This window comes from Micromys minutus (assembly GCF_963924665.1).
Source record: "Micromys minutus genome assembly, chromosome: 19".
In the NCBI taxonomy this organism is placed as follows: Eukaryota; Metazoa; Chordata; class Mammalia; order Rodentia; family Muridae; genus Micromys; species Micromys minutus.
Genome location: NC_137954.1, coordinates 53252182 through 53277041, shown reverse-complemented (window position 1 = coordinate 53277041; position 24860 = coordinate 53252182). Strand labels below are relative to the sequence as shown.

The 24860-nt window shown below is 44.3% G+C and overlaps 2 protein-coding genes across 6 annotated transcripts in view; one reads left to right on the top strand and one right to left on the bottom strand.

The window, feature by feature from the left end:
- Positions 1 to 8441, top strand: part of RALBP1 (ralA binding protein 1) — a 36618-nt gene extending 28177 nt beyond the window's left edge. For 2 of the 3 annotated variants that reach the window (XM_080933434.1, XM_080933433.1), the window contains exons 7-10: positions 1692 to 1799; positions 3044 to 3165; positions 3581 to 3704; positions 5779 to 7449. In XM_080933434.1, the coding sequence (XP_080789560.1) occupies positions 1692 to 1799; positions 3044 to 3165; positions 3581 to 3704; positions 5779 to 6024 (600 nt within the window). In that variant the 3' untranslated portion in view covers positions 6025 to 7449. Of the gene's footprint in view, positions 1 to 1691; positions 1800 to 3043; positions 3166 to 3580; positions 3705 to 5778; positions 7450 to 7860 lie in introns of those variants that run through there. The other variant, XM_080933435.1, reaches the window with a different exon arrangement.
- Positions 8442 to 11629: 3188 nt separating this feature from the next.
- PPP4R1 (protein phosphatase 4 regulatory subunit 1) overlaps positions 11630 to 24860 on the bottom strand; it is a 46888-nt gene continuing 33657 nt past the window's right edge. For all 3 annotated transcript variants that reach the window (XM_080933449.1, XM_080933447.1, XM_080933448.1), the window contains exons 12-20: positions 23137 to 23309; positions 21670 to 21762; positions 20020 to 20205; positions 18430 to 18591; positions 16778 to 16878; positions 15195 to 15315; positions 14971 to 15105; positions 14183 to 14324; positions 11630 to 12300 (exon numbers count right to left, since the gene is read on the bottom strand). In XM_080933449.1, coding sequence (XP_080789575.1) covers positions 12137 to 12300; positions 14183 to 14324; positions 14971 to 15105; positions 15195 to 15315; positions 16778 to 16878; positions 18430 to 18591; positions 20020 to 20205; positions 21670 to 21762; positions 23137 to 23309 — 1277 coding nt within the window. In that variant the 3' untranslated portion in view covers positions 11630 to 12136. The remainder of the gene's footprint in view (positions 12301 to 14182; positions 14325 to 14970; positions 15106 to 15194; positions 15316 to 16777; positions 16879 to 18429; positions 18592 to 20019; positions 20206 to 21669; positions 21763 to 23136; positions 23310 to 24860) is intronic.

Here is a 24860-nt window from a genome sequence, read left to right as displayed (position 1 = left end):
TTTGGCTTTTGTGTCTCTTAGTTGTGTGTCTGTGTTGAATAAAAGGACCGTGGCTGTGGAGATGGCTCAGTTGGTAAAGTGCTTGCTTTTGCAAAAATAAGGAACAGAATTAAATCCATAGCATTCACATAAAAACCAGATATTATGGCTTATACCTGTGATCTCAACACTGGAAAAGCAGAGATAGGAAAGCCCTGAGCTTGAAGGCCAGCTAGACTAGAGGAGTAAGTGAGAGACCTTGACTCAAAAAAAAAAAAAGTCGGAGAACCAATTGAGGAATGACACACAACAAATGGCTTCTAGCTTCTACAAATGTGCACACAAGTACATGACTATATGCATTTGCATGTACATACGCACGTGTGCACAGGAGAACACACACACACTCAGAATTTTGCTATTGCTCGGATGAATCAGTTGTACTCTCTCCTGGACCATTCCCTCTTCTTGCTGCCTTATTTTGTAGCTACACACCCAGGTTCCTTCATGCAGGCTTTACTTTTGAGGGAGAAGTTACTTAAAGAACTTCATTCAGTGGATTAATGACTGAAAATATGAAAAAGAAATAGCATGAGTTTAAACCTTGATATCATCTTGGCACTTTCTCAAAAATTAACTATGAGATTATTTATTGTATAACCCAGAAATCCCACTCACAGCCACTTATCATCTAAGAGAAGCAGCAACAAGGTATACGCCTTCACAAAATGTTACAAACTGTTCATAGCAGCCAATAGCAACAGACCCAGAGCCTTGCACTGGTGAGTGGATACAAGTTAAGGTGTGTTTATATGCTGGTTGTCACTCAGCAACTACTCACACCAGCACAATAGACAGAAACATCTTAGAGCTAAGTGTGACACTAGAGAGAAACGGCTTGTTGATCAGTTCACCCGAGGCATGAGAGAGAGGCTGTGGACAGAGCAGTTCTGTGGTGCTGGGCACCACAGATGTTGGAGCAAGGGATGTTTCCTGACAGGTGTGGGCGTGGTTACTTGACTGTATGTATTTGGTAAAATTAGCTAAATTAGGTTTATAATTGACACCCCAGTAGCTTCCTTCCAGACTTCTCATGTAGTCTGGATTAAGGGAGCATATTCATCAGGACTAAGCATTTTTCATAGCAGCCACAGACCAAGGTAACTATGTCATGTTCTTTTCTTACATTAAAGTGTGTGTTTGTGTGTGTGTATGTGTGTGTGCATGTGGGTGTAGACATGCCATGGCACGCGTGTGGAAGTCAGAGAACAACTTGCCAGATTCAGTTCTGTATCAGGTGAGTCCTGAGGAGGGACTAAACTCGGGTTCTCTGACAGCAGGTGTCGCCCACAGAGCCACCTTGTAATCTCTACTCACGTTATATTCTTTTATGGTTAGGTCTCATTTTTGCTTTTTGAGATGGGTTCTCTGTATTGTCCTGGCTGTCCTGGAACTTACTATGTAAACAAGGCTGACCTTGAACTCACGTAGATCCTCCTACCTCTGCCTCCTGAGTGCTGGGATTAAAGGTGTGCTCCCCTATGCCTGGTCCCACTTACAGTGTATTTGAAGCCTAGTTAGCAAATGTCCAGCCATCATTACTGATGGCTTCCTGCTGCTGCTGGGGTTTTCTTCATTTAATTTAAGAGGGCCACTTCTTAACTGTGTGTTACATGTATGCAGAACAATAAACCATGTATTGTCTTTAACAGGAGTGTGAAACCAAGATTGCACAGGAGATAGCCAGTCTTTCGAAAGAGGATGTTTCCAAAGAAGAAATGAATGAAAATGAAGAAGTTATCAATATCCTTCGTGCCCAGGCAAGCTATACCTTTAGATTTCCAAAGGGATTTATCAGTCATTTTTTAAATAGAAGCTCAACTATACACTTTTTTAAACAAAAATTTTAATGGACTCCAAAGAACTTGTTCTTATTGTATGGCCCTACCCTTGTGCTGTGTGTGCTGGAATGTTTAGTGTGGAGGAAGAAGCTGCCTTCTGTCTAGCTTCCTAGTCTCTGTTAAGTCTACACAGAAGTTTGTGTTGTTGGCATGTTCCTGATTTACAGAAACAAAAACTCTGAGGAGAGACAAATCCAGATTTTTTTTTTTTTTTTTTTTGAGAGTTTTCCAATCTGAGGGTTCTTAGAATTCAGCTTCTTCCATATGTACACTAAGGCAAATGAAGAATGTCTATGTGTTTGAACATGGAGAAGCCGCCTCTCTCGAACCTTCAGTGCTTGCTGGACTGTGCCCATGATGCCCCTTGTTTAGAAGGAGCTGCTGATTTTGCCTCCAACTCCTCTTCTCTACTGTGTTCTCAAGGCCTGAGAACCCTAGATGGAGTGCAGACAGGGCTCGACTGTTCTCAGGCAGTTTAGGAATGGTTAACCTGTCAAGTAGAGTTCTTCCTTTTATCTGAAGAGCATGGTGATAGTGAGGGAGATCCTGGAACCTTTCCTTCTCTGTTTTGCCTTACATCTGGTACTTATACAGCCACACATATGTCTCTTGGTCCTTTTCCTAGTTCACTGTGAAAAGTCTTTGTGGCCCTGAATCCTGAGAGACAGGAAGCCAAAGCAGGTGATTTTTAGATTATGTTTATTTTATTTGTGCATATGTGTTGCACATACATGTATTCAGATGCCCGCTGGGCCAGAAGGTTTTGGATCGTCCTCCAACAGGTGGTGGATGTTGGAGGTTGATGTGGGTTCTGGGAGCTGGACTTGGGTCCTCTGGAAAAAGAGCAAGTGATCTTAACTGCCGAGCAATCTCCAGCCTGAGCAAGCCAAAGCAGATGTTGACATTTGGTTTTTTGCCTTGATGTAGCAGACTCATAAGGAGCCTTGCAAAAGCTACAGCAGCTTCTTGTGTGCATTTTGTTGAGAACAGCATAGACATTCTCTCACCATGACTTTGTGTAGCTTTTCCTGATTCTGAGACAATAGCCTGACTTTGAATGTGGTAACTCATGTTCAGCACTGAGCAGGGTGACAGGAGAGGTCCTGGAGTAGTGTTTCCTCTATCAGATTCCAGACAGGTGTTCATCCTTATCATTGTTTTAGGAGAATGAGATCCTGACTGAGCAAGAAGAGCTCTTGGCCATGGAGCAGTTTCTGCGTCGTCAGATTGCCTCGGAAAAAGAAGAGATCGACCGCCTTCGAGCTGAGATTGCAGAGATCCAGAGGTACAGGGGTGCCACAAGGCTGGAAGGTTCCAGCCATGTTGTGGTTTATATAAACATAATTGTTTTAGTTCAGTGGTTCTCAACTTCCTAATGCATCAAGTCTTTAACAGTTTCTCATGGTGTGGTGGCTCCAGCCATAACATTTTCTTTGCGACTTCATAACTGTAATTTTGCTGCTGCTATGAATCATAATGTAAATACTAATAGGCAGATGGATGGTCTTAGGCGACTACTGGGAAGTTGTTCGGCTTCAGAGAGGTTGAGAATCACTGTTTTTTAGACATTCCTGTAAAAGAACTGGGGTTCTGAAATCAGTCACTTTTAGTTTCCTATCAGGGCTTAAGGCAGCATTGGATCAGGTAGATTCTCTAGCTGGCCTCCAAGTACACTGTAACACTGCCTTGTTTCCACACAGTCGCCAGCAGCATGGCCGCAGTGAGACGGAGGAGTACTCCTCGGACAGCGAGAGCGAGAGTGAGGACGAAGAGGAGCTGCAGATCATTCTGGAAGACTTACAGAGGCAGAATGAAGAGTTAGAAGTGAGTTTCGGGGACAATACCCAGAAGTCAGCAACTTCCAAGAATTTCTTGGCACCACAGACCATCTATTTTATTGCTGGAGACTTGTAGAGAATAACAGTATAACTGTCTTCAGACACACCAGAAGAGGGCATCAGATCGCATTTCAGATGGTTGTGAGCCACCATGTGGTTGCTGGGAATTGAATTCAGGACCCCTGGAAGAGCAGCCAGTGCTCTTAACCACTGAGCCATCTCTCCAGCCCCTTTACCAGATGAAATGTGTGTCCCAGGCTGTCTGAGCTTGGTGTACAAATGAGCCTAGACAAGGTGGCTTGCTGTCCTATGTGGCCTTGAAGTGGAGAAAGGGAATCCCTTGAATCAACCCATTGTAAGTTGGGGGACAGTTGTCTTAGAGTCCTTGCCCCACAGAGCAGTAGATGTGACCGAATGCCAGGGAAGCTGTACTGAGAAGGACACACTGGTCCAAGTGATAAAACATTGTCCCATTGCCTTCTGTGAGGACGGCTCAGGGGAACAGGAGGACACCTTGCTTTATTCATGCTCACTGAACTGCCAGGCAAGCGCACGTGGGAGTTAAGAGCTGCACAGTGCATTGGGATGGCAGCTCAAGAGGCAAAGAGGGCATTTCTGAATTGGAGGCCAACTTGGTCTACAGAGTTAGTTCCGGGACAGTCAAGGCTTAAAAAACAGCAGCAAAAAGATGATAAAACTATTGTGGCTGGAGAGATGGCTCAGCAGTTAAAAGCACTGAATGCTCTTCCAGAAGACCCAGGTTCAGTTCCTAGCACCCATATGGCAGCTCACAACTGTCTGTAACTTTAATTCCAAGGGATCCAACACCCTCACACAGACATGCATGAAGGTTAAACACCAATGTACAGTAAATAAAAATAGTATTTTAAGAATTGCCCAGGACTTCCGCCCATCCACTGTTGAGAGGGTGGGCGGAGGGAGGGACAGTGATGCCCATAACACTTGTGGCAGGAGGCTGTCCTGGGTAAGACGCAGGCAGCAATCCGGGGACATGGTCCCGCAAGTGAAAGTGCTGCAGTGAAGCCTTCACACGCACACACCTGCGCATACACACCTATGCCCATGAAGTGATCCCAGCACTCAGAAAGCAAGAGGCTGGTGGAGCTCTGAGTTTGCAGCCAGCCTGGTCTACATACTTGAGATCTTGTTTTGAAAATCAAAATCAAAAACTTAAGTGGGAGTGAAATGGGGGTGCTGGAAATTCTGCCATTGAGAAGACACATTGACATCTTAGTTTGAGCTCCATTTTCCTAAACAGGAATTAGTGTACTGTTTTATTATGCACTTTGTGTAGGCTCACTGACACAGCAGCTGCCCCAATCTTGCCATGCCTCAGTAGGGGAGAAAAGGGTCAAGGCACACCCAGGGTCATGTTGAATGAGCGGTGGGGCTGGTGCCTGTGCACACTTCATTGGAACAAAAGTCTAGTTACAGGGCACACCCAGCTGTTCAGGATGCTGGGAAATACTGAGGAAGAAGAGAGGTTCCACTGGCTAGGGCAGCTGTTGTACAAATGAAAGTTCCAAGAGCTTGGGGTAAGCCACTCTTGAGATACTGCTGAATGAGTACACAGCATTTAAGCAACTTTGGTGTACTACAATCCTTAAGTATCACAACTGGGATCTAGTCAATAAAGACAGATTTTGACATGGAAAAACATTTTAGCTTTTATCCCAGCACTAATCCCCTCTCCTTATTGCTGCTAAAATTACCTTTGTTACTCCCCTTGTAGGCTGTTCAGAAACCAGGGTAAGGGAAAATGCCCACTGAAACACTCAAGTACTTACTAAAACAACTGTTCTATTGATACCTTGTTTTCTAAATGTGCTTACTGCTTTGTAACTAGCAGAGTGTCTATTCCCATGCATTCAGAGTGGTGTTCACATAGTCATCCTCATATTTGTCTTGTCTTCTGCTGTCCCAGTCAGATTAGCTAAAATAGAACTAGATCCTTGCTTAGGATGGCTTGCAGCCTGTGTCTGCAGATTCCTTGGCCTTCTGACCTTGCTTAAATGGTAACTTTCCTGTCATTCTTTAAGATAAAGAACAATCACTTGAACCAAGCCATTCATGAGGAGCGGGAGGCCATCATTGAGCTTCGAGTGCAGCTCCGGCTACTCCAGATGCAGCGAGCCAAGTCTGAGCAGCAGCTACAGGAGGAGGACGAGCCTGAGAGGCGAGGGGGCACAGGCCCACCACCCTGTGATGGTGCCCTCGAGGTGAGAGCAGCCAAGGAGCAGGCAAAGCCCTCGCCCAGCAAAGACAGGAAGGAGACACCCATCTGAACTGCCATCGAGGCCCTGTGCACCGTACTGTAAGCGAGAACCAGCTGTCTTTCTTGCTGGACATTCTGTACAGGTGCTCAGAGACGCTCCCTCTTGCACATGTCTGACTCTGTATCAGGCTCAGGTCCTGGGAGGGTGAAGCGGTAGACACACAGAGGGACTTGCAGGGAACACAGGCATATCCAGATAGTGTCAGCTTATTTGAAAATTAATTTTCTTTGTTAAAAATAATAATCCTTGAGTGGCTTCTTTTTAAACCAAAAATTGTTTTTTTGCTGTTTTTTTTTTCTTTTTTTTTTTTAAATCAAAGAATGAGGATCTTTTTTTTTTTTTTTTTAAATCAAAGGGTGGGAACCAAATCAGGTCACTTCTGCGCCTGCCTTGTGGATGCTTGTGGTCTTGCCAGCCCTGCAGGGTCTCTGGCCACTCTTGCTTGTGCCTTCCACACCTTTTGGTGCAGATTGTTCAGTGGGGAGCTGCCTCATATTCTCTGACTGGCCAAAAAGGCTCTCGCTGAGGTTCCCTGTACCCACCCTGCACTTTGCTTTTCCAGTTCCGAGTCTGTCAGTGTGAGTCAGGATGGCCCAGTTTGGTTGCAGACAGAGGTTACCATGCAGCCTGCCACCAGCTTGGGTAGTACAAGTCGCTCACTCACTGCCAGGGATCAGCAAAGGCCTCTTCTCTGAGGTGGTCAGAGGTGACCACCTTGACCCTGAGGTCCCACAGGATGCTTCTCACACAGAACCTTTTCCACACTGACCTTCCAGGAAAACAGTGACTTCAGTTTCTAGCTAGGGCAAGGATACACGCACCTCTGCCATGTAGATGCTCTCATGCAGAACATTTACTGTCCATGTTATCTCAAGGATGCTGACAGAGCTCAGCAGAAAAGCCCCCACCTGGTGTTAGTTTAACCAATGTTGCTGTCAGCTGAGTGACCCCCAGGGAGGTCCCCTGTGATTCTGAAGACAAATCCCACACTCTGAAGTGAGTGACAAACCCACAGGAGGGTTCTGGTCTCCTACTTAGTATTTATTTCAGCGCCTGTTTTGTGCGATTTTTCTTTAGCCTCTACCTATTGCACTGTTGTGACTTGTTGGCCATTATTTGATTTTTGTACGGGGGGAAAAAAAGCTTTGTTATAGAAATCAGCATACTATTTTTTTAAATCTGGAGAGAAGATATTATGGTGACTGGAAATATGGTCAGATGTCAGATATAAATGTATAAGCACCTTGCTGCGTCCTGTCAGGTGTTCAACACTCATTTTATATTTGCTGGCAATATTGAATTCTTTTTGTTTGTGTAAACTCTAATTTCTATCAAGGTATCATGGGTTTTTAAAATTAGTATTTCATTACAAATGTCTCAATGTTGGTTAACTAATTTTTGCCAGAACCATTACAGAACAAGGAAATAAATTCAACAGCCATTTGAGAGAAAAATTTTTTGTTACCCACTCTTTTCTCTGAGATGGTCGCAGGCCCAGCATCTGGCACTGAGCAGGTGAGGTGTTCAAGGTGGAGAGAGTGGATGTGTTCCTGCTGTGGTCTCTCACCTAATCTCACCGTGTTTCCTGCTGACTGGAAAGATTTGCTCAGACTCAGTGTGCATTCCTGAACCCTGACAATTCCTGATGCTGTTTGGAAAGCAAGCTTTACCTTCCGGGTCAAGTCCAGACTTGCCTTTGCCCAGTTGTTAGAGTTTACAGAGGTTTGCATTTTAAATGTGAAATGAGGGTGTAGGGCAGCTAGCACGCTAGAGATGGGTGACAAACATCTGAATTCTCTAGCTTGTAAAGTTTAATCCTACCACAGAATTTATGTTGGTTTACAGAAAGTTCCAGATACCCTGCTGTGACATCTAACTTCAGGGATCTAGAGATGGAGTGACAATGAGGATTGGCTCTTCTCTGCAGGTGACTCCGTCCTGAGAATAGGTCTCAGTGTCTAAACAGGAAGCCAGGAGTGCTGGGTGCCCTGTAATTCTACCTCTGCAGAAATGAGGATCCCGCAAGTTTGATAGCTAGCTGGGCTAGGCAAGTCAGTGAGCTCTGGGTACATGGCCTGTCTCAAAACATAAAGGATAGTGATAGAGGACACCAATGTCAGCTTTCTCATTTACACACACACACACACACACACACACACACACACACACACACACACACACACACACACACACACACGCCTCATGGTGCAATGCTTGTGATTCCAAGGGAGGCAGAGATAGGTGGATCCCTGGAGCTTGCTGGCCAACCAGCCTAGTTTAAGCAGTGAGCCCCAGGTCCCAGTGAAAAACCCTGTCTCACTAAACAAGGTGGGGGTGGAGAGATGGTTCAGAGGTTAAGGATAGTATTTGCTCTTCCAGAAGTCCTGAGTTCAATCCCCAGCAAGTACATACAAACATCTGTAGTGGGATCTGATGCCCTCTTCTGGTTCACAGGCAGATAGAGCACTCAAAAATCTTAAAAAGAAACACCACCTACAGCTGACCTCCTGCCTCAAAAGGCATGTATGTGTATCTGCAGGAAACAGAGCCCTCCTTCCCACCCAGTGTTTCCACCAGTATATGTTTTGATTTACAACTTTGTATCCTTACTAGAAAAACTTTTGTTCCATGTATGGTGTTTGTGGCAAGCTAAGTCTGTTCAGTGACCACTTACATCTGGCTCTAGAATAACCTTTTGCTCACTTTTGGGATGAGGGGCTAAGCTTTTTACAGGCATTTGCCTACTCAGTAGCCTATAGGCTCTTCCAAGATTAGCTATACAGTATTAAGTAGCTACAAGATACTTATTACTATTCTGTACTGTTCATAAACTATCATGGGAATATATTATTTCTTTACTTGTTCTTACATCATGAGAATTACTTCAAGTACTAATTGGTCTGCTGTTAGCTTTACCTGAGAAACCTTGGCTGGCTGCTCTGTAGGTTTTATGGTTGAATCTTCAGCAGACTCTGCAGCTCCTCCATCTCCCTGCAGCTGGCCATTCTGGCAGCTTGGGGCTATTTCTGAATATGCTCACCACTGTCAGCTACCAAGTCACTGACATTAAAAGGTGACATGGCATGCTGGTTACTTTTGGTCGGCTTGGCACAAATGAGTCACTAGGAGAAAAGTAGCTTGCACTGAGTAATTGCCTTCATCAGAGTTGCCTGTGGGACATTTCCTTCATCAGTGAGTAGTGTTGAGGGTGTCACCCCTGGGCAGGTGGTCCTGAACTGTACAACATAGTGGGCTGAGTAAACCATGGGGAACAATCTAGTACGCAGTATCCCTCCAGGCTTCCTGTCTGTTCCTGCCCTGACTTCCCTCAGTGACGGACTGGGATGGAGACACAGAAGTCCAATCAGGCTTCTTCCCTGACTTCCCTTGATAAACAACTGTAACCTGTCAAAAGAAATAAACCCTTTCCTTTCCAGGTGGCTTTCGATCATAGTGTTTAGCACAGTGGCAGTGGGAAGCAAATTAGGATGGAAGCTGCTTCTGGAGTGGAGCCCTGCTGAGACAGACTGACTCTGCTGTTTTGGGGAAAGTTACAGATGTGTTAGTAACTCTGGTCTGGAAAAGCTGTTGAGGCTCAAAAGCTCAGTGAGCTATTCTGTGGGAACATGGAAAATACTGAAATGCCAATGGTGGGGGCCTGACTTGTGAAGTTGGAGAGTCTTCAAAGACTACTGTTTGTGTGACATTTTGGATAAATAATCTCTTTTTGTTCACCTAGGGCTGAAAACTAAACTGTGGTTAACAAGAGTGAAACCTTTGGCTTTATTGGGTGTTGACACTAGTCACTTCAGACTGAAAACCAACTGTGACTAGTAAGACCAGCATCATTGAGGTTAAGTCTCTGGGAAGTGTATTTACTCAGGGTCAACACACACAAGGTGTGGTCCAGGGTGGGCAAAGCTGCATCTCAAGTTTGGTTGCTCTTTCGTGTGGACCTGGTTTTGAAAGGTATGAGAGGGTAAGTCACAGCAGGGGAAGTCTGGAACCACCCACCTAGATTAGAGCTCAAGCAGAGACCACCTGTGAAGGTGTGGGGTAGCCTGTGGTGGAAGCTCCAGGATTGAAGGGGTCATGGAGAGAAGAAGTTAAAGCTTAGCATCCTAAGGTAGGATCAGCATCCTGAAGTGAAGCCAAGGAGGTTCCTGCCCTGGCTGATTTCCTCTGGTGGTAGACTGTGATTAGGAAGTTTAAGCCAAAAAGCTTTTTTGCTTCCCAAGTTGTTTTTGGAGATGGTGTCTATCATAGCAGTGGAGATGTGAATAGCAATTATTAGGACCAGGAAGGCTTTTGCATGCACTGTATTAAAGTTGCTGAACAATGCAGGTGCCTGCCTGTCTTTACTGACTGTACCAAGACCTAAATAGTGGGGTCTAGAGGGATGCCCAGTAGGATATCACGCAGGAAGCTGCGCATTTTAAGTCACAGTGTAGAATAAAGCCCTGTGCCCTGTTTCGTTGCTGTCTCAACTGTAGCTGTTAACATCATATACAGAACTCAAGTTCCGAGGGTGAAAAGTGCGTATTGAGGTAGCGTGTGGACTTCTGGAGTTAAGAGTAAATGATGTCCAGGCAGCCCTTTCCCCCCAAACATAGCTCTGCTATTACCTTCAGGAGTCTTTGTAAAGCTAAACACCCAGGCCAAGCATTAGAGCATCGCTGCCCTGGCCCATCCTCTCTCTAGACAGTATGCTAGTGTGGTATTTTATCCATTTCAACACCTCTGACAGTGAAATTGTCCACACTTACATTTTTATTACACAGACTCATCTGTGGAATTTTACATGGGAAACAACCTATGTCTTCCAATTGCCACACCAAGGTATTTTAAACCTTTAGTTCTGACTTATTCTTGAGTTCCCAGTAAGAGTAAGCCAGTACTGTACTCACCTCAGGGACTCTGTTTCAGATCTCACACAGAAGCAAGTGGGACGTGCACGTGCGGCTCTTTGAGCCATCCCAGAAGCCCCCACGCAACTGCATCAGCCCTCGGAGACAGGGTTTTACTAACTCCTGCCTTACAGATGAGGAAACCAAAGCTCAAAGGTGCTTTTCTGTGCTTCGGGAACTTCAGAACAAGGTTTCTGTTCAAAGTATCTTGGTCTTCAGGCTGCTGTGTCTGCCAAGAGGAGGGCTGGCATGTGAACGCTAAGCTAGTTAAAGACAATTACTTTAACCTTTTTCCCATCGTATGCTAAGTAATACAGGTCACATATTGATTGCATTTATTTGTAGACATTCAGAAAACAAAGTGGGTGGTATGTCTCTGTATAGATCCTATTAATAATTTTATTTGGAACTTGTACCACAACAGTTCTAACAGCATGATTAAGGCTGCACGCCCCAGAGTGGTCACAGGGGTGCAGCATGGGAAGAAAAAGTTGCACCTCAGAGCTGACCATGATCAAGTTAAAAATACCTGACACAATATTCGTGCTAAGAAATTCCCTTCAGGTCATGACCAGCATGAAAAAAATCAGGAGAGATTCTGCAAACATTCTGTAAATGTGTACAGCAATGTGCTGCATTAGGAGTCAAAATCAGATTCTATTTAGTGTTAACATCAAGCCCTTAGGAGAAGAAAAACTCCTTTGTCATTTATACACGCCAAGAACTATTCACACTTAGGGCTGGGCTGGGCTGGGCTGGGCTGAGCAGGGCAGCCAAGGAGCCAAATAGGCTCTGCACCTGGAAGAAATGCTTAGGCTAATACTGAAGGCCTTTTCTTCTGGCCATGAGAATGTCATTTATCAGCCTTTAAATAAAACCAGAAGAAAGCAATGCAGGTCTCTGGGAACCTCATCCTTCCCGAAGGGAAAATGCTCTGCCAATTCAAGTCATTCAGTCAGGAAGATGAAGTAACAAGTTAAGGCTTTGGTGACAATTATAATCCTCTGAGAATTTACTTTCCCTTAAGTCAAGATAAGATAATAGTGTTTACTGTACTTTCTCTTGACTCTTAAAACCACTGGTATTGGAAGTAGGCAACTTGCACCTGCGAGTGAGTTGGCAGGAGGAAGGCCCCCCACCACAGCTGTCCCAAGTGGCGCAGGCAGTCGAGGCCAGGCTCTTGTGGATGCAGGAAGGACACCGTGGGTCAGGGGTCAGTAGGTGGAGGAAGCTGTGCTCATTGCATCTTCAGAGAGTTTGGTACTGGAGGGGTGGATGCTTGCAAAGTACTTGACATCACTGTCTCGATCCATCTGAAGGGCCATGATTGTCTGCTCTACGGCCTCCTGATGACAGGTAGCAGAAGCTAAGAAGTACTCTGGAAACAATGTGCAGTACACAACATTAGTCTTGGCGTTTTGGAGCTTAGTCAAATACAGACAGGTGTAAAAAGCTCACTGCCTACAAAATAACAGTTCTCTGAGAGTAAACATAACCTGTGGACTCAGAGTCTGTAAGCTCACTTGTTGCAGGAAAGAAAGCACTAAATTCAAGAGGGATTGTGAGATTTATTGTTTTGGTGATAGACAAAACTCTTGGTAAAAAAGCTTATGTTTATTAAAACATTTTCAACTATTAGCTCAGAAAAGGAAAAGCAACAGTTAAAAACCAATTATACACAGACCCTTTTTCTGGGGGGCAGGGGCATTTTATTGTTCTTTTGAAAATATATATGGGATTGGGGAAGAGCCAGGCAGTGGTACTGAACACCTTTAATCCCAGCACTTAGGAGACAGAGGCTGGTAGATCTCTGGGTTAGAGGCCAGCCTTGACTACAGAATTAAGGCTACAAAAAAAAGTAAAAATATACAAATAGTAGTGTTGATTTATTCCTATCCTATGATTTACTCTGTTTTTTCCATACCTCAGCTCAGGAATTCACACACTCAACTTTATGTGGCATTTGGAGAAGGCAGTCACAGTACTAAAAACAACAAATACTGCGGGTGCCTATCTTCTGCTTAATGAATAAAGGGAAAAGACAAGCCTCTTAGACCCTCAGCCACAATACCCCAGTAAATTGCAAGCTACAGGGAGTGTCTTTGCTTTGCAATGGGCATGCAAGCCTTGGTGTATGGAGACCAGAGGATACCTTTTGGCACTTGACCCTCTCCTTTTATCCTGAGGTAATGGGACTGAACTCAGGTCTGCAGGCTGAGTGGCTGGTCTTTTAACCTGCTGAGTAGTTTGGTTGCCTCCCATTATTTAAATTATGAAAATTTTGTGTATATATGAATGGCTGGCTCTGTGAGTCAACTTGACACAAGTTAAGAGTTATCAGAGAGGAAGGAGCCTCTCTTGAGGAAATGCCTCTATGAGATCCAGCCGTAGGTATTTTTTCAATTAGTGATCAATGGAGGAGGGCCCAGTCCATGGTGGGTGGTGCCATCCCTGGGCTGGTGGCCCTTGGTTCTGTAAGAAAGTAGGTTAAGTAAGCTATGGGAAGCAAGCCAGTAAGTAGCACCCCTCCACAGCCTCTGCATCAGCTCCTGCCAGGTTCCTTCCCTGCTTGAGTTCCTGTCCTGACTTCTTCTAATGGTGGACTATGATGTGGAAGTGTAAGCTCAGTAAACCCTTTCCTCCCTAACTTGCTTCTTGGTCATGGTGTCATTGGTCAAGCAATAGAAACCCTAAGACTAAGACACACACACCCACCCTGTTTTTTGTTTTTTTTTTTTTTTTTTGAGACAGGCTTTCTAACTGAACTTTAAGCTTGTCAGTTTGGCTAGCTTGGTTGGCCACTCAGTTCCAGAGATCTGCCAGACCCTGCCTTCCAACACAGGAAGATGCACACTACAACATCCCACATGTTTACACAGGTTCTTAGGATCAAATGCAGACAGACCTCATGCCTGCAAAGCAATCACTTTACAAACTGAACCATCTCCCCCAACACCATATCACCAATATTGTAAGACTTAAGTTTTAGGTTAGAAAAATACCATATGTCCAGGATTTTTACCCAATCACCAGTGTCTTCATTAAAGTACCTTCCCCAACCCACCACCCTTTTTGGTTTTTCAAGACAGAGTTTCATTGTGTAGCCTTGGCTGTCAGTAGATCAGGATAGCCCCCAACTCACAAAAATTCACCTGCCTCTGTCTCTGCTTTTCAAGTGCTGGAATTAAAGACATGTGCCATGCTGGCCTAGCCACTGTGACCCCCCTTACTGTTCACACATCCTGTCAGCCACCACCCACCTTTCTCTAGCAGAGTCTGTCTCAGAGTTTTTGCAAGCAGCACTCTAACATTGGGAACCCTGTCGTTTGCCAGGGTTAGCAAGTGTGGCATCAGGTGCACAGCAAACTGGTCCATGGGGAGGCAGTCGTCTTCAATGACAGTCTGGTGGGAAGAACAAGCATGTCAGCTGTGAGGCCAGAGCCCGAACACCACACAGAACATGCAACTGGGTGTCCACACCGAACTTCCAGGTGCATGGGAACTCAAACAATACCATGTGATACTTCCATAAGAGTAAATCCTGCCCCTGCCCTTGATGGTGGTAAAGTAGTTGGAAGCTTTTCTTTAATCTTTGAGTCTTAGGGATATCACTACGTAAATTTCAAGTGCCTTCCCCCATTCCATTTAGGTTATTTAGGCCAGCTAGGCTGGCTTTGAACTCGTGATCCTCTCTGTCCACTTCACAAGTGCAGAGATTACAGGTCCCTGTACCTCGAGTGGCTTCAGTCAGTTTCAAACATCTCTACAGAGACCCAGGGCAGCCAGTGCAAACCTTTACTTCACCCCTGCATTCTGGTGGGCACTGTGATGTATGAATGGAGTGCTGTGGCACACGTGGGTGAGTGCGGATAGCACTTAGGCATGCCAGCCTGAGGATGTGCTGGCCAAATGAAGCAAACAGATGTCTAACTTGGAGAAGCATGCAACCTCATGAAAGACAGCCCGAGTAACTTCATGATTATAGGAAAAGCTTCAGAGGCAGGACTAGGAGAAGTTTCACAAGCAAGTGTGCCCAGGCCTTTCCTACCTGGCAGACAAAGACAAAGGCTTGTCGACCAGACCATTTTGGACACCTGCCAAAATTCTCTACTAGCTCATTGATGAGATCTACTCCAAATGTTGGCGGTGTTGCTGTGTGGAGTTTCTTCACCATTTCACTGACCTAAAAGGAAGCATAAAGTTTAAGGCTGTTGTCTTGTGTCCTCCAAGTGGACGCATGACAGATGGAAAGGCTAACGAGCACAGACATACCAACTTGTAGGAAATCCAACGTACTGAAGAAACTTTGTCTGCACACAGATTCAGAGCAATGGGACGTAAGTAATCATAAACATCTCTGGGACTATATAATTCTAGAAGTAAAATCAGCTGTCTACAAAGATACAAACAATAAAAATAACATTCAACTATGGTTTAAAAAATGAGACATCAGGTTAATCATGTAGATACTTTGTAACAAGAAACCAAGTTCTTAGGACCAAGCCGACTTTTGTGCTGGGCAACCTCTAAGCTGGAATACATAGAAGGAGACCTCCATACCTGTGAGTTCAAAGCATGCTACCGCCCTGAGGAACACTATGTTGGACGGCTGGGGGTGTGGACATGGTTTGTCCCCAGACATTCATGTGATAGAAACTTGTGTCCGGTGTGGCTGTACTGAGAGGTGGGGCCCCATAATCCTCAGTGGCACAGTGTGGTACATGTGCATGTGTGTACTTAAGTGTAATGAGCACAGCTGATGCTCACAGACAGGTATTTACCTGTTTCCTTCTTTTCTGTGTTGGAACAGTAGCAGTACCAAATCAGTTCCACTTCCAGCCACTAGCTTCATATGCTAAGTAAGCAGTTTCTCTTATTACCCAGAGCCAACAAAATAAACTAAAAGCATTCAGGGATAGAAACAGCAAAATGTGTCCATGTCTATTCACTGGCACATCACGCATAGACCCGTCTTACACTGGCTTAGAAAGCAGGAAGACTCCACAAAGGCACACATGAGCCTAGTGGAAAGCTACGGGTGCAGCAGGAGGAACCTTCCAAGCATTCATTGCTCAGGACTCCAGTGGGGCATCTGCTATGGGCAACAGGATTAGTTGCCTCCTCCTCCTGACATTAAATCCCACAGTGGCAAGCCCCTAGGGACACAAACTACAGCACCTGAGGGATAGTGTGTGCAAAAAGTACTTTCCAAAATGTGGTTAAGAACCCAGCTGAAGTTGCAGTCAACAGCCAGACAGTTCACAACCACTTATAACTCCAGTTCCAGAGGGTAACACCCTTTTCAGATGCCTACAGGCACCAAGCACACGTGGTACACAGATAATACATGAAGACAAACACCCACATATGTAAGGTTACAAATGGATATCCTACTGCTAGGGAGAAGAGGCAGGCCAGCACATGCAGAAGGCTGTCCACCAGCAACCACAGCCAGTGGGTGGGGACAGCCCCTGAGGAAGCCCAAGAGCCAAAGGCCTTCTAAGAACTAAGGCAGGGCCAAAGGGGAAACTGGCTATGCACACCCCAGTACATGAGCACTAGGACAGCTGGGAGCTAAGGATGGAACAGAGCAGTAGAAAAAGGTCAAATGGCACCCCCAGCCCACCCTAAGAAAAGACAATGCCAGCCATCCTAAGTGACAGTGACAGGCCACAGTATATAGACAGCATCCTGTCAATGGATGCTCCATGGAAGCCAGGGTAGCAAGGCAAGTATGACGGGAAAGAATAAAGCCACAGAATGTGAGGGACATGACGCCAGGAGGAAACATAGAAAGGTAGAGATGAGATAAACCTATCTCTGCAAGATAGTGCTGATAAGCTGTTACAACTTACTCTGCCAGTTCAGCTCGAAAGCGCCAATTTCTACTGTTGTCTGTCACCAAAAACTCCTGGAGTTGATAAAGGTACTCTCTTCTTTTATCAATGTGAAGAAGCTAAAATAACAAAACAAAATGCTTTTATTAGACTGAAAAGCATGGTAATTGTCCTAAAGATGAGTGGCAGCTGTACTTTATACTGTGTCTATGTGAACACAGAGAGAGAGAGAGATAGAGGCCAGAAGAGAACATGGTGAGTTAGCAATGGTGCAAAGTTTATTTCTGAAACAAGGTCTTTCACTGATCCTGCTTTTTTGGCTAGCTGGCCAATTAGTTACCTCCTGCAATCTGCCCATTTTTAGTGCCCATCACTGGGGTTACACAGTCATCACACAGGTGCTTGGAATATGAGCCTGATATCAGTCTTTTGCTTTGACAGCAAACACAGCAGCAGAGCCCACCTCAGCATCCTTGTTTAGAATTAGAGGAAGACCAAAGAGCCTCCAGTGCTTAAGTGGTGAGAACTCGGGGGTCTTGCTGAGGGCTTTAACTGCAGGGATCCACCCAGCTTCTTCTGACATCACACATGCTGCACAGACATCCACGTAGGACACACACACACAAACACACACACACACACACACACACACACACACACACACGACTCTTATGTGGTGTATTGTAGGTGATCTTAAAACCGTTCGTATTTTAACATTAACCTCACTTTCCCAAGAAGGGCTGCCTAGTCACATATTCATGTAGGTGACTTCATCTGAACCTTCCCATTTTAATTAGTAAAATAAAGGCAAGAGCCGGTGATTGGGCAGGGTAAAGGAACTGGGGAGAGAAAGAGGTCAGAGGATGGAGGAGGGCCAGGAGAGGAGCTCCAAGATGGACCTCGGGAAGGATGAATTAGATCCAGGTGAGCTTTATTGGCATTAAGTAGCTATCAAAATTTAAAGATTTTATAGGTCTAGTATCTCGTATAGAAGGGCAATTTGTATCTTTGTCCATTTGATGTAATCTTTTTGTGTCGAGAGTTTGTGGATTGAGAACTGAATATATAAACCTGTATGAAAAGCTATCAAGCCTTAGAATTGTGTTTGTGTTGGGATTTGGGGAAAAGAAACACCCCAGGATGGGAGCAGTAGGGCAGGCGGAATAAACACAGGGAAGAGAGTCGTGCAGATGGAGTGAGACCTTGGGGGGCAGATTGGACCGAGCGATAGTGTCTGTGCTAGCCGATCCATACTAGGCCCACGAAGTGAGACCTCGAGGCTGGTAAGGAGATAAGCCCTTTTCATTTTTTTAATAATTACTGCAACAAGTCTGAACACAGGAAATCCACAGAACTCAAAGCTTTGTCTTTCCAGTTTCTTACTAACTACCATGTAGAATGGCTGACTCTGAAAGAAATCAAGTGGACCCCATACAAAGGTGCTCAAAGTTAATAACAGAACAAGTGTCCACATCATATTATCCTCAAGGTACAACACACTTAGAAAAGCATGTGTTACCACAGTTAACAGAAAATTAGGGCTATTATTTTCTTTTAGTAAGAAACACAGCTAGCACAATAAAATGAATAAAAAAGAAAAATCAGAATTTAGGCATAGAGTACTTTTAGTATATGTTTTATATATTTATGCAAAAGAATTTAGAAGTTACCTTTAGAAAGTCATGCAAGTGTTTAAGAACACCTATCCTGACTTCATCGAGGTCTTTTAAAAATCCATTAAAAATTGGAACTAGGTCTGCAGCTGTCAGCTGGTCTCCAAGAATCACCGCAAGCTCATGGATGGAGAAGGCTAGAGTTCTTCGAACTTTCCACTGTAGAAATAAAAACTGTGAGAAATCTAAGCACAGTGTTTTGTACTCTGACATTATTAATCTCAGAAAGTTCATCCAGGACCAGTAAGATGGCTCAGCAGGCAAGATAAGCTGTCCTTGATCCACTGACCCCACAGTTGGCAGGAAAGACCTGAATCCAGAGAATGTTCTCGTACCTACATCTACCCCACAACCCTCACATGCACAGATATACTTTAAGAAAAAAATTATATCATCCCAGAACTTTGCGAGGCAGAGACAGTTGGACTTTTGTGAGTTTGAGACCAGCTTAGACTTTGTATATACATAGTCCCAAGTCAACCAGGGCTATAGAGTTGAGACCTCATCTCCAAATAAACCCAAAAAAAAAAATCACATCAGATCAGAATTAACAGACATTAAGTTAAAATTCTACCATGTGTCAAAAGTTGTGATAAAATTTCAAATCCCTTTATGGTACTTACTGCTTCCTTTTCCCTTATGAAGGAACACATGTTTGGGTATCAGTAATAACTTGTGTAGTTCTTTGAACACTGGACCCCTGAACTGCTGCTATGCCACCCCACACAACACTTCCCTTCAGAGTCTTGTACTGTGTTTTCTTGGAGAAAACCCAAAACTTAGTTGTATGGAACTGATGATTTAAGAAATACAGAGAACTCTGTGTTTATAGTGCAAAGGCAACAGTAAACCTGTCCATGGTAACTCATCTAAGATGAGACAAAGGCAGATGTGTACCGGAGCAGGGGAGTACGAAGTCAAGGCATGTAAGGCCCTGGAATGCTGAGAGCCCGAGAACAGTTGGGACTGGGCCCTGGCTTCCTTCCCTGCCCATAGCCACAGTTAGGAAGCTGGAAGGGCCTTTTCCACAGGAGGCAGAGTTGACAGCCCTTGTGCCCTGAACAGGTAGTGAGCACTACATTTACTATCTGTGGAAACCAGTCCCAACAACTGCCTTTAATAACAAGTTAATAACAGTAACTATAAGAACAGTTTTTATTGTTGGCTTTTTGTTTGTGTTTATTTCTTGGGATTGGTAGGGGGCCAGAGGATCAAACTTTGGCACACAAAAATCAGGCTGAACAAGGGATGATGAAAGCCTAGAAAGAGACAGAAAAGCCAGATGTCCACATAATCCCTACCAGTGCTTTACTCTGTGTACTCTCAGGGGATGTGTGCATTTTAAAGCTCTGGGCACCCAGACACAAAAACTCAGGACCAGTCTAATAGCAGGACTGTTGGGGAGGTGCCATCTTTTAGCATCACCTATGATAAACTTGGACCACACATGTCTACCGTGACAAGTGTGCTCTTGGTTTAAGTTGGCACAGTTCTCTGTAAAACCAACCACTTGCTAGGACACAGAAGTCTTCATATTGTGGAAACTGAGCACTACGCCTCCTTGCAGACTCATCATAGCTCACTCACCTGCATGTCCGACGCTAGGGTCTCATAAGTCTCTCTCAAGCAGTGCCAGTTCTGTCTGCCGAGGGTCAGGGCCACACCGGGCAGACTGTATGCACAGTGCTTAGCAATCTCAGTGTCAACTGTCTGTGCTCGAGAAGGATCAGTCATTGACAAGTACTGATCTAATAATGCTTGGGGTACAACATCCTAACCAAAAAACAAAAAAAAAACAGCACATCTGAACATTTAAATAAGTTTTTAGCAGGTTAGACATAAATGTGACTAATTAATTTTAAAATATATCGATACTAATTCCAAAACTTGAAATACCTAGTGACTGAGAAGGGATTACTGGGGCTGGCCAACTAGTTTAGCCAGATTGGTACACTCCAGGATCAGCAAAAGGCTTGTCTCAAAAAACAGAGTAGAGGGTGGTTGAGGAAGACATCCCAAATCAATCTTTGGCTTCCACACACACATGCCAAAAACATACTCTAAAAAAAAATAGCATGTATTAAGCAAATGTATTTATGTGTGCATACATACACATATATTTGGCAGGTCTCCTTGAGTTTCCTCCTAGAGAGGGTGTGCTGTGTGTGTGCCCGTACTTCCAGCACTCAGGAGGCAGAGGCAGGCAGGTGGAGCTCTAGGAAAGCCAGAGCTACACAGTAAGATACTATCTCAAGAATACAAACCAAAGTGTTAAAGCCATACCTCCTCTATAAAAATGTAGATAACGTGTACACAGTGTTAGAGCACATAAGGGAAGATGTGCACAGTCTTGCTAATGCATGTGCAGTGTACTTTTGGAAGGGGACTCTGAGACCGTAAGCTGGGTGAGTGGAGGAGAATTCACTGTCATTCCTTTTTAGTTATATTGCATGTAAACATGTAATTTGCTGAAAATGAAAAATCTATGTGCACTAACTTTAAAATATTTTTAACAACTTAACAGAAAAGTATGTTTCAAAACAGTATGCACAATGATTCTACTTTCCATAAGAAACACACTTATGGCATAGACTATCTTACCTATGAGTCCCCAGAGGCAAACAACAGAGACACTATACTAGAAACTGCTGGGAGGCGGTGGTCTGCAGTGACCCACAGGCACCTTATGGAGACTCAGCTGTAGCTGTCAGGCTAAGAGGCTCCTGCTTGCTTATTATGGGAAAGATCGCCAAGGTACATTTCCACAAAGGAAATGAAAGACAAGGATAAGCCTGAATTCAAAAATCTGTGATGAGGTATGGCTGTGCATAGCTGCTGAGAGGCCTGCTGTGACCCATGAGCCGCCTGGCTACATAGTAAGTCTGAGGGTAGCCTGGACTAGAGTGTGACCCCGACTAAAGAAGAAAAGCAAAATACAGTAAGGCAAATAAAATCTCTAAAAAACTGGGATGCAACTGAGTATTGACAGGCACAGGGAGCACCTCAGCAGCACCAGATGACCGCCTCCAAAGGTCAAGAGGGCACCATCTTCATGCATACCCACAGGACACCAGGACAATATGTGCTTGTGTTGGTTTTGCCACTAGCTTAATATTCTTTTTACACATGTGATGAACTATCTTAAATTTTTAAACCAGCAATTACAAAAAAAGATTACTAAGGTCACAGGCAGGCTTTGGAGGAAGGATTAAGAACTCACATCATCTGGTCACTTACTTGGACTTTGGGTCTCCTCTCTTCATCCGGGCTGAAGCCACTGGGGCTTATGTCTGCCCCTCCATGGACATAGTCAGAAGTGGTCTCCATGTTCTGTCAGGAGAAAAATGCACTTCAAGAACGGCCCATCTGGAAAGTTTTCCTCCCTTATTAGCCTCTCAGACCCAGTTACTTACCATTCACCACTATCAAGAAATACAGACAGAGAAACTTCTAGGATTTATAAACATATGTAAGTCCTCCTAAGAATGTTCCCCTGCTTTAAATCAAGCTTGTGGAATAGCTGTTAAATGTATTGAAACGAGTCTTAGAAAAATTAGTTTATGGGGCTGGTTGACCCTTGCTCTTGCATAGGGTCTGGGATCAATCCTGAGCACCCTGTAGTAACTCCCAACCCTCCAGACTCCAGTTCTAGGAGATCTGATGCCCTCTTCTGACCTCTGTGGGCACTGCATGTACATGGTCCACAGACAAACAAGTAGGCAAAACACATTAAATAAATCTAATACAACAAATTAAAAAACAAAACTATTAGCTCACTTATAAACTACCAGGAGAATTCTTCTAGTCAACTACCTTAGAAGCCAATAGGTGTCATGTCGTTTTGTATTATTTCTACTCATGGTTTTTAATATGTGGTTTTACAAGCAGCTGCTTTTAACAGCAGCATTTCCAGAACACAAACTCACACAAAATCTACTCTACAGTGTGTATGTATCACAGCAGTCAAGTCTTCATCCACGGTCAGTCAGGTACTACACATATTCCCACGATTCGGACACCATCCACAGAAACAGAACTGCACCAAAGCACTGAGGATGAGGCCCTTGCCACCCACCCTGCCTGGCACTTCCCTGAGCTCTATCACTCCACACTGCACTCTGGCCGTGAGTGGTTTTCCTTCTTTGAAAGCAAGAGAGAAGAAACAGATGCTATATGACTCTGGCTTGAGGGACACCAGGGTAGGATCATGTGAACAGCTACATGATGCAGCAAAGACGATGCTAGGAGCAGTACCCACCCTCACACTTGAGTCCAGACAATGCCACAGCCCTCCGCAGCATGGCCTCAAGTCCCGGTCTTCTGCTCAGAGTACTGTGTTGCTTGCTGCAGTGAAATGGTCCGATCAGAAACAAAGCACCTCTCCAAAAAGAAAAGGGAAGAGTTAATTATTCTTGATAAAGGGCTTTGTTTCCAGTAAGACTATTTCACTGCAGTGAGCTACATCAACATCCACTCATCTAAATAGTCATACAGACAGGATTGACTCTTTTTGAGCCTTTAATAAGACGCTAAAATCACAAGGATGGATGAGGTGAGAATAATTATTTTTACTTTATGAAAAAGGAAGAGCTAGAAAATGAGTAACAATCAGAGCACACGAGCTAGAGTGTTGGCCACACCACCACTGTCCCCATAGAGACTGTTCACACAGCTTCTCTTGGTAAACACCACTGGGCTTATTACCTCCTCTGCAGCGCTGACCAAAGGCACAGAAGTGTCTTGATTTATGTTACAGTCTGGAAGCTCACTGGCACCCACTTCATCTTGTAGTTCACTTCGCTGCTCAACAACACTAGTCTCTTCACGAGCATCCAGGCTGGAAGCACGCAGGGCTGCCGAAAGTACTTCCACCTGTGCTGTGGGCAAAGGAGACAGTGAAACAAATGTGCATTGTGCTAGACTCCAATTACAGTGTCTAGGTGCTGGAGACACCTTCAGGTTATTGCAGGGCTCAATTTCAGGAGTCTATAGATCAAGTTGTGAAGTCTCACTAAGCTATTCTAGCAGAAAGACACACAAACCTGCCAACATGAAACAATGGTGATTGCAGAATCTTCTTGTTTATGGCGGCAACATTTAAACATCTCTAGTTCACTATCCCTTGAAATTACTACAGTTTGTTCCAAACAATTGGGATCCCAAGAATACTCTCTTGCTTGCCCAAACCCAAAACAACTTACCAGGCACTAGTTACTAACACTGCCTTCCTTATACAGAAAATTCAAACTAAGAAAAAGGAATTCTCTAGCCCACCCAATAAATGAGAAATTTAGAATATTTATGGGGGGGAGGGTTACAAGCTAACATTCCCCTTGAAGTAACAGTCCCTATGCACATATAAAATTTGACATTTAAAATTCAAATCTACTGCTCAAGACAACCTATGGATATGTGATAGTAGCATCTGTAGAATTTCCTGCCTTAGACAGAGAAGCTTCTTTTTGCAGAGGTCAGTGCAGACTCTTAGCCTTACACTGAATCTATACTAACCCTCCCCACATCAAGGCAGGGTTATTAAAAGCAAAGAAAAGGGAAGGGTCCTTGAGATGCCGCATTGAGATGACAGGGCTACTGATACTGTGAACACACAGTAGGGGCCCTGCAACATTCCACCATGGACAAAGAGTGCTCATGAGGCGTCTCTAAATGCATTTAAAGCATCTGACCATGGGCATACAAGACTTGTGCATAAGGAACTTCTAATTCAGTGGGTCATCACTACTTAAATAAAGCAAATGTTATTCATGGGACATTCTGGGGATTTTCATTGTTCTCAGAATTTAAACTTTGAAATTTTGAAATTTGAAATTATGATGACAATCATTTTAGCTCTCTTTGGAGTCTTTCAAGTTTCTAAAGCAAAGGCAGAAGTTTGCTCAAAGCTGACAATACAAAATACAATGTCACAGAAGTGCATGTTTGAATGGGATGTCAAATGTGAGTGCTGCTTAAGAACAAAGAGAGAACATGTCTGATGGCAGGCCTCTGTCTCCGTGGGCTTGCTTCCCATCCATGCATGTCCAACCTATGAGCCGCTGGCCATGTGCCAGAGCTTACTATGATTGCGGCTCAGCACACCATCTCTCTTTTACAAGGGTCTCTCTACAATCTGTGGTTCACTATGTAGGGTATGTCCGCTTGAACTTGTCATGAGAGCCTACTGTGTTCGCAGCTAACAAAAGGATTTTCCCCTTCCTTCCTTATTGTAGTCTAATGAAAACAGTTTAAATTCATTAGTAAAAAAATCACAGAAAGGAAAAGAACATCAATGATCACAGGAGGGCTGAAACTGAATTCAGCAATGTCAGCAATGCTGCCTTACAAGAACAGCTGGAACTTGATGTGTGCAGAGAAACCCCCACTTAGAGTAGCCAACAAGTTTCCTCTCCCCCAGGTTTACTGCCAAG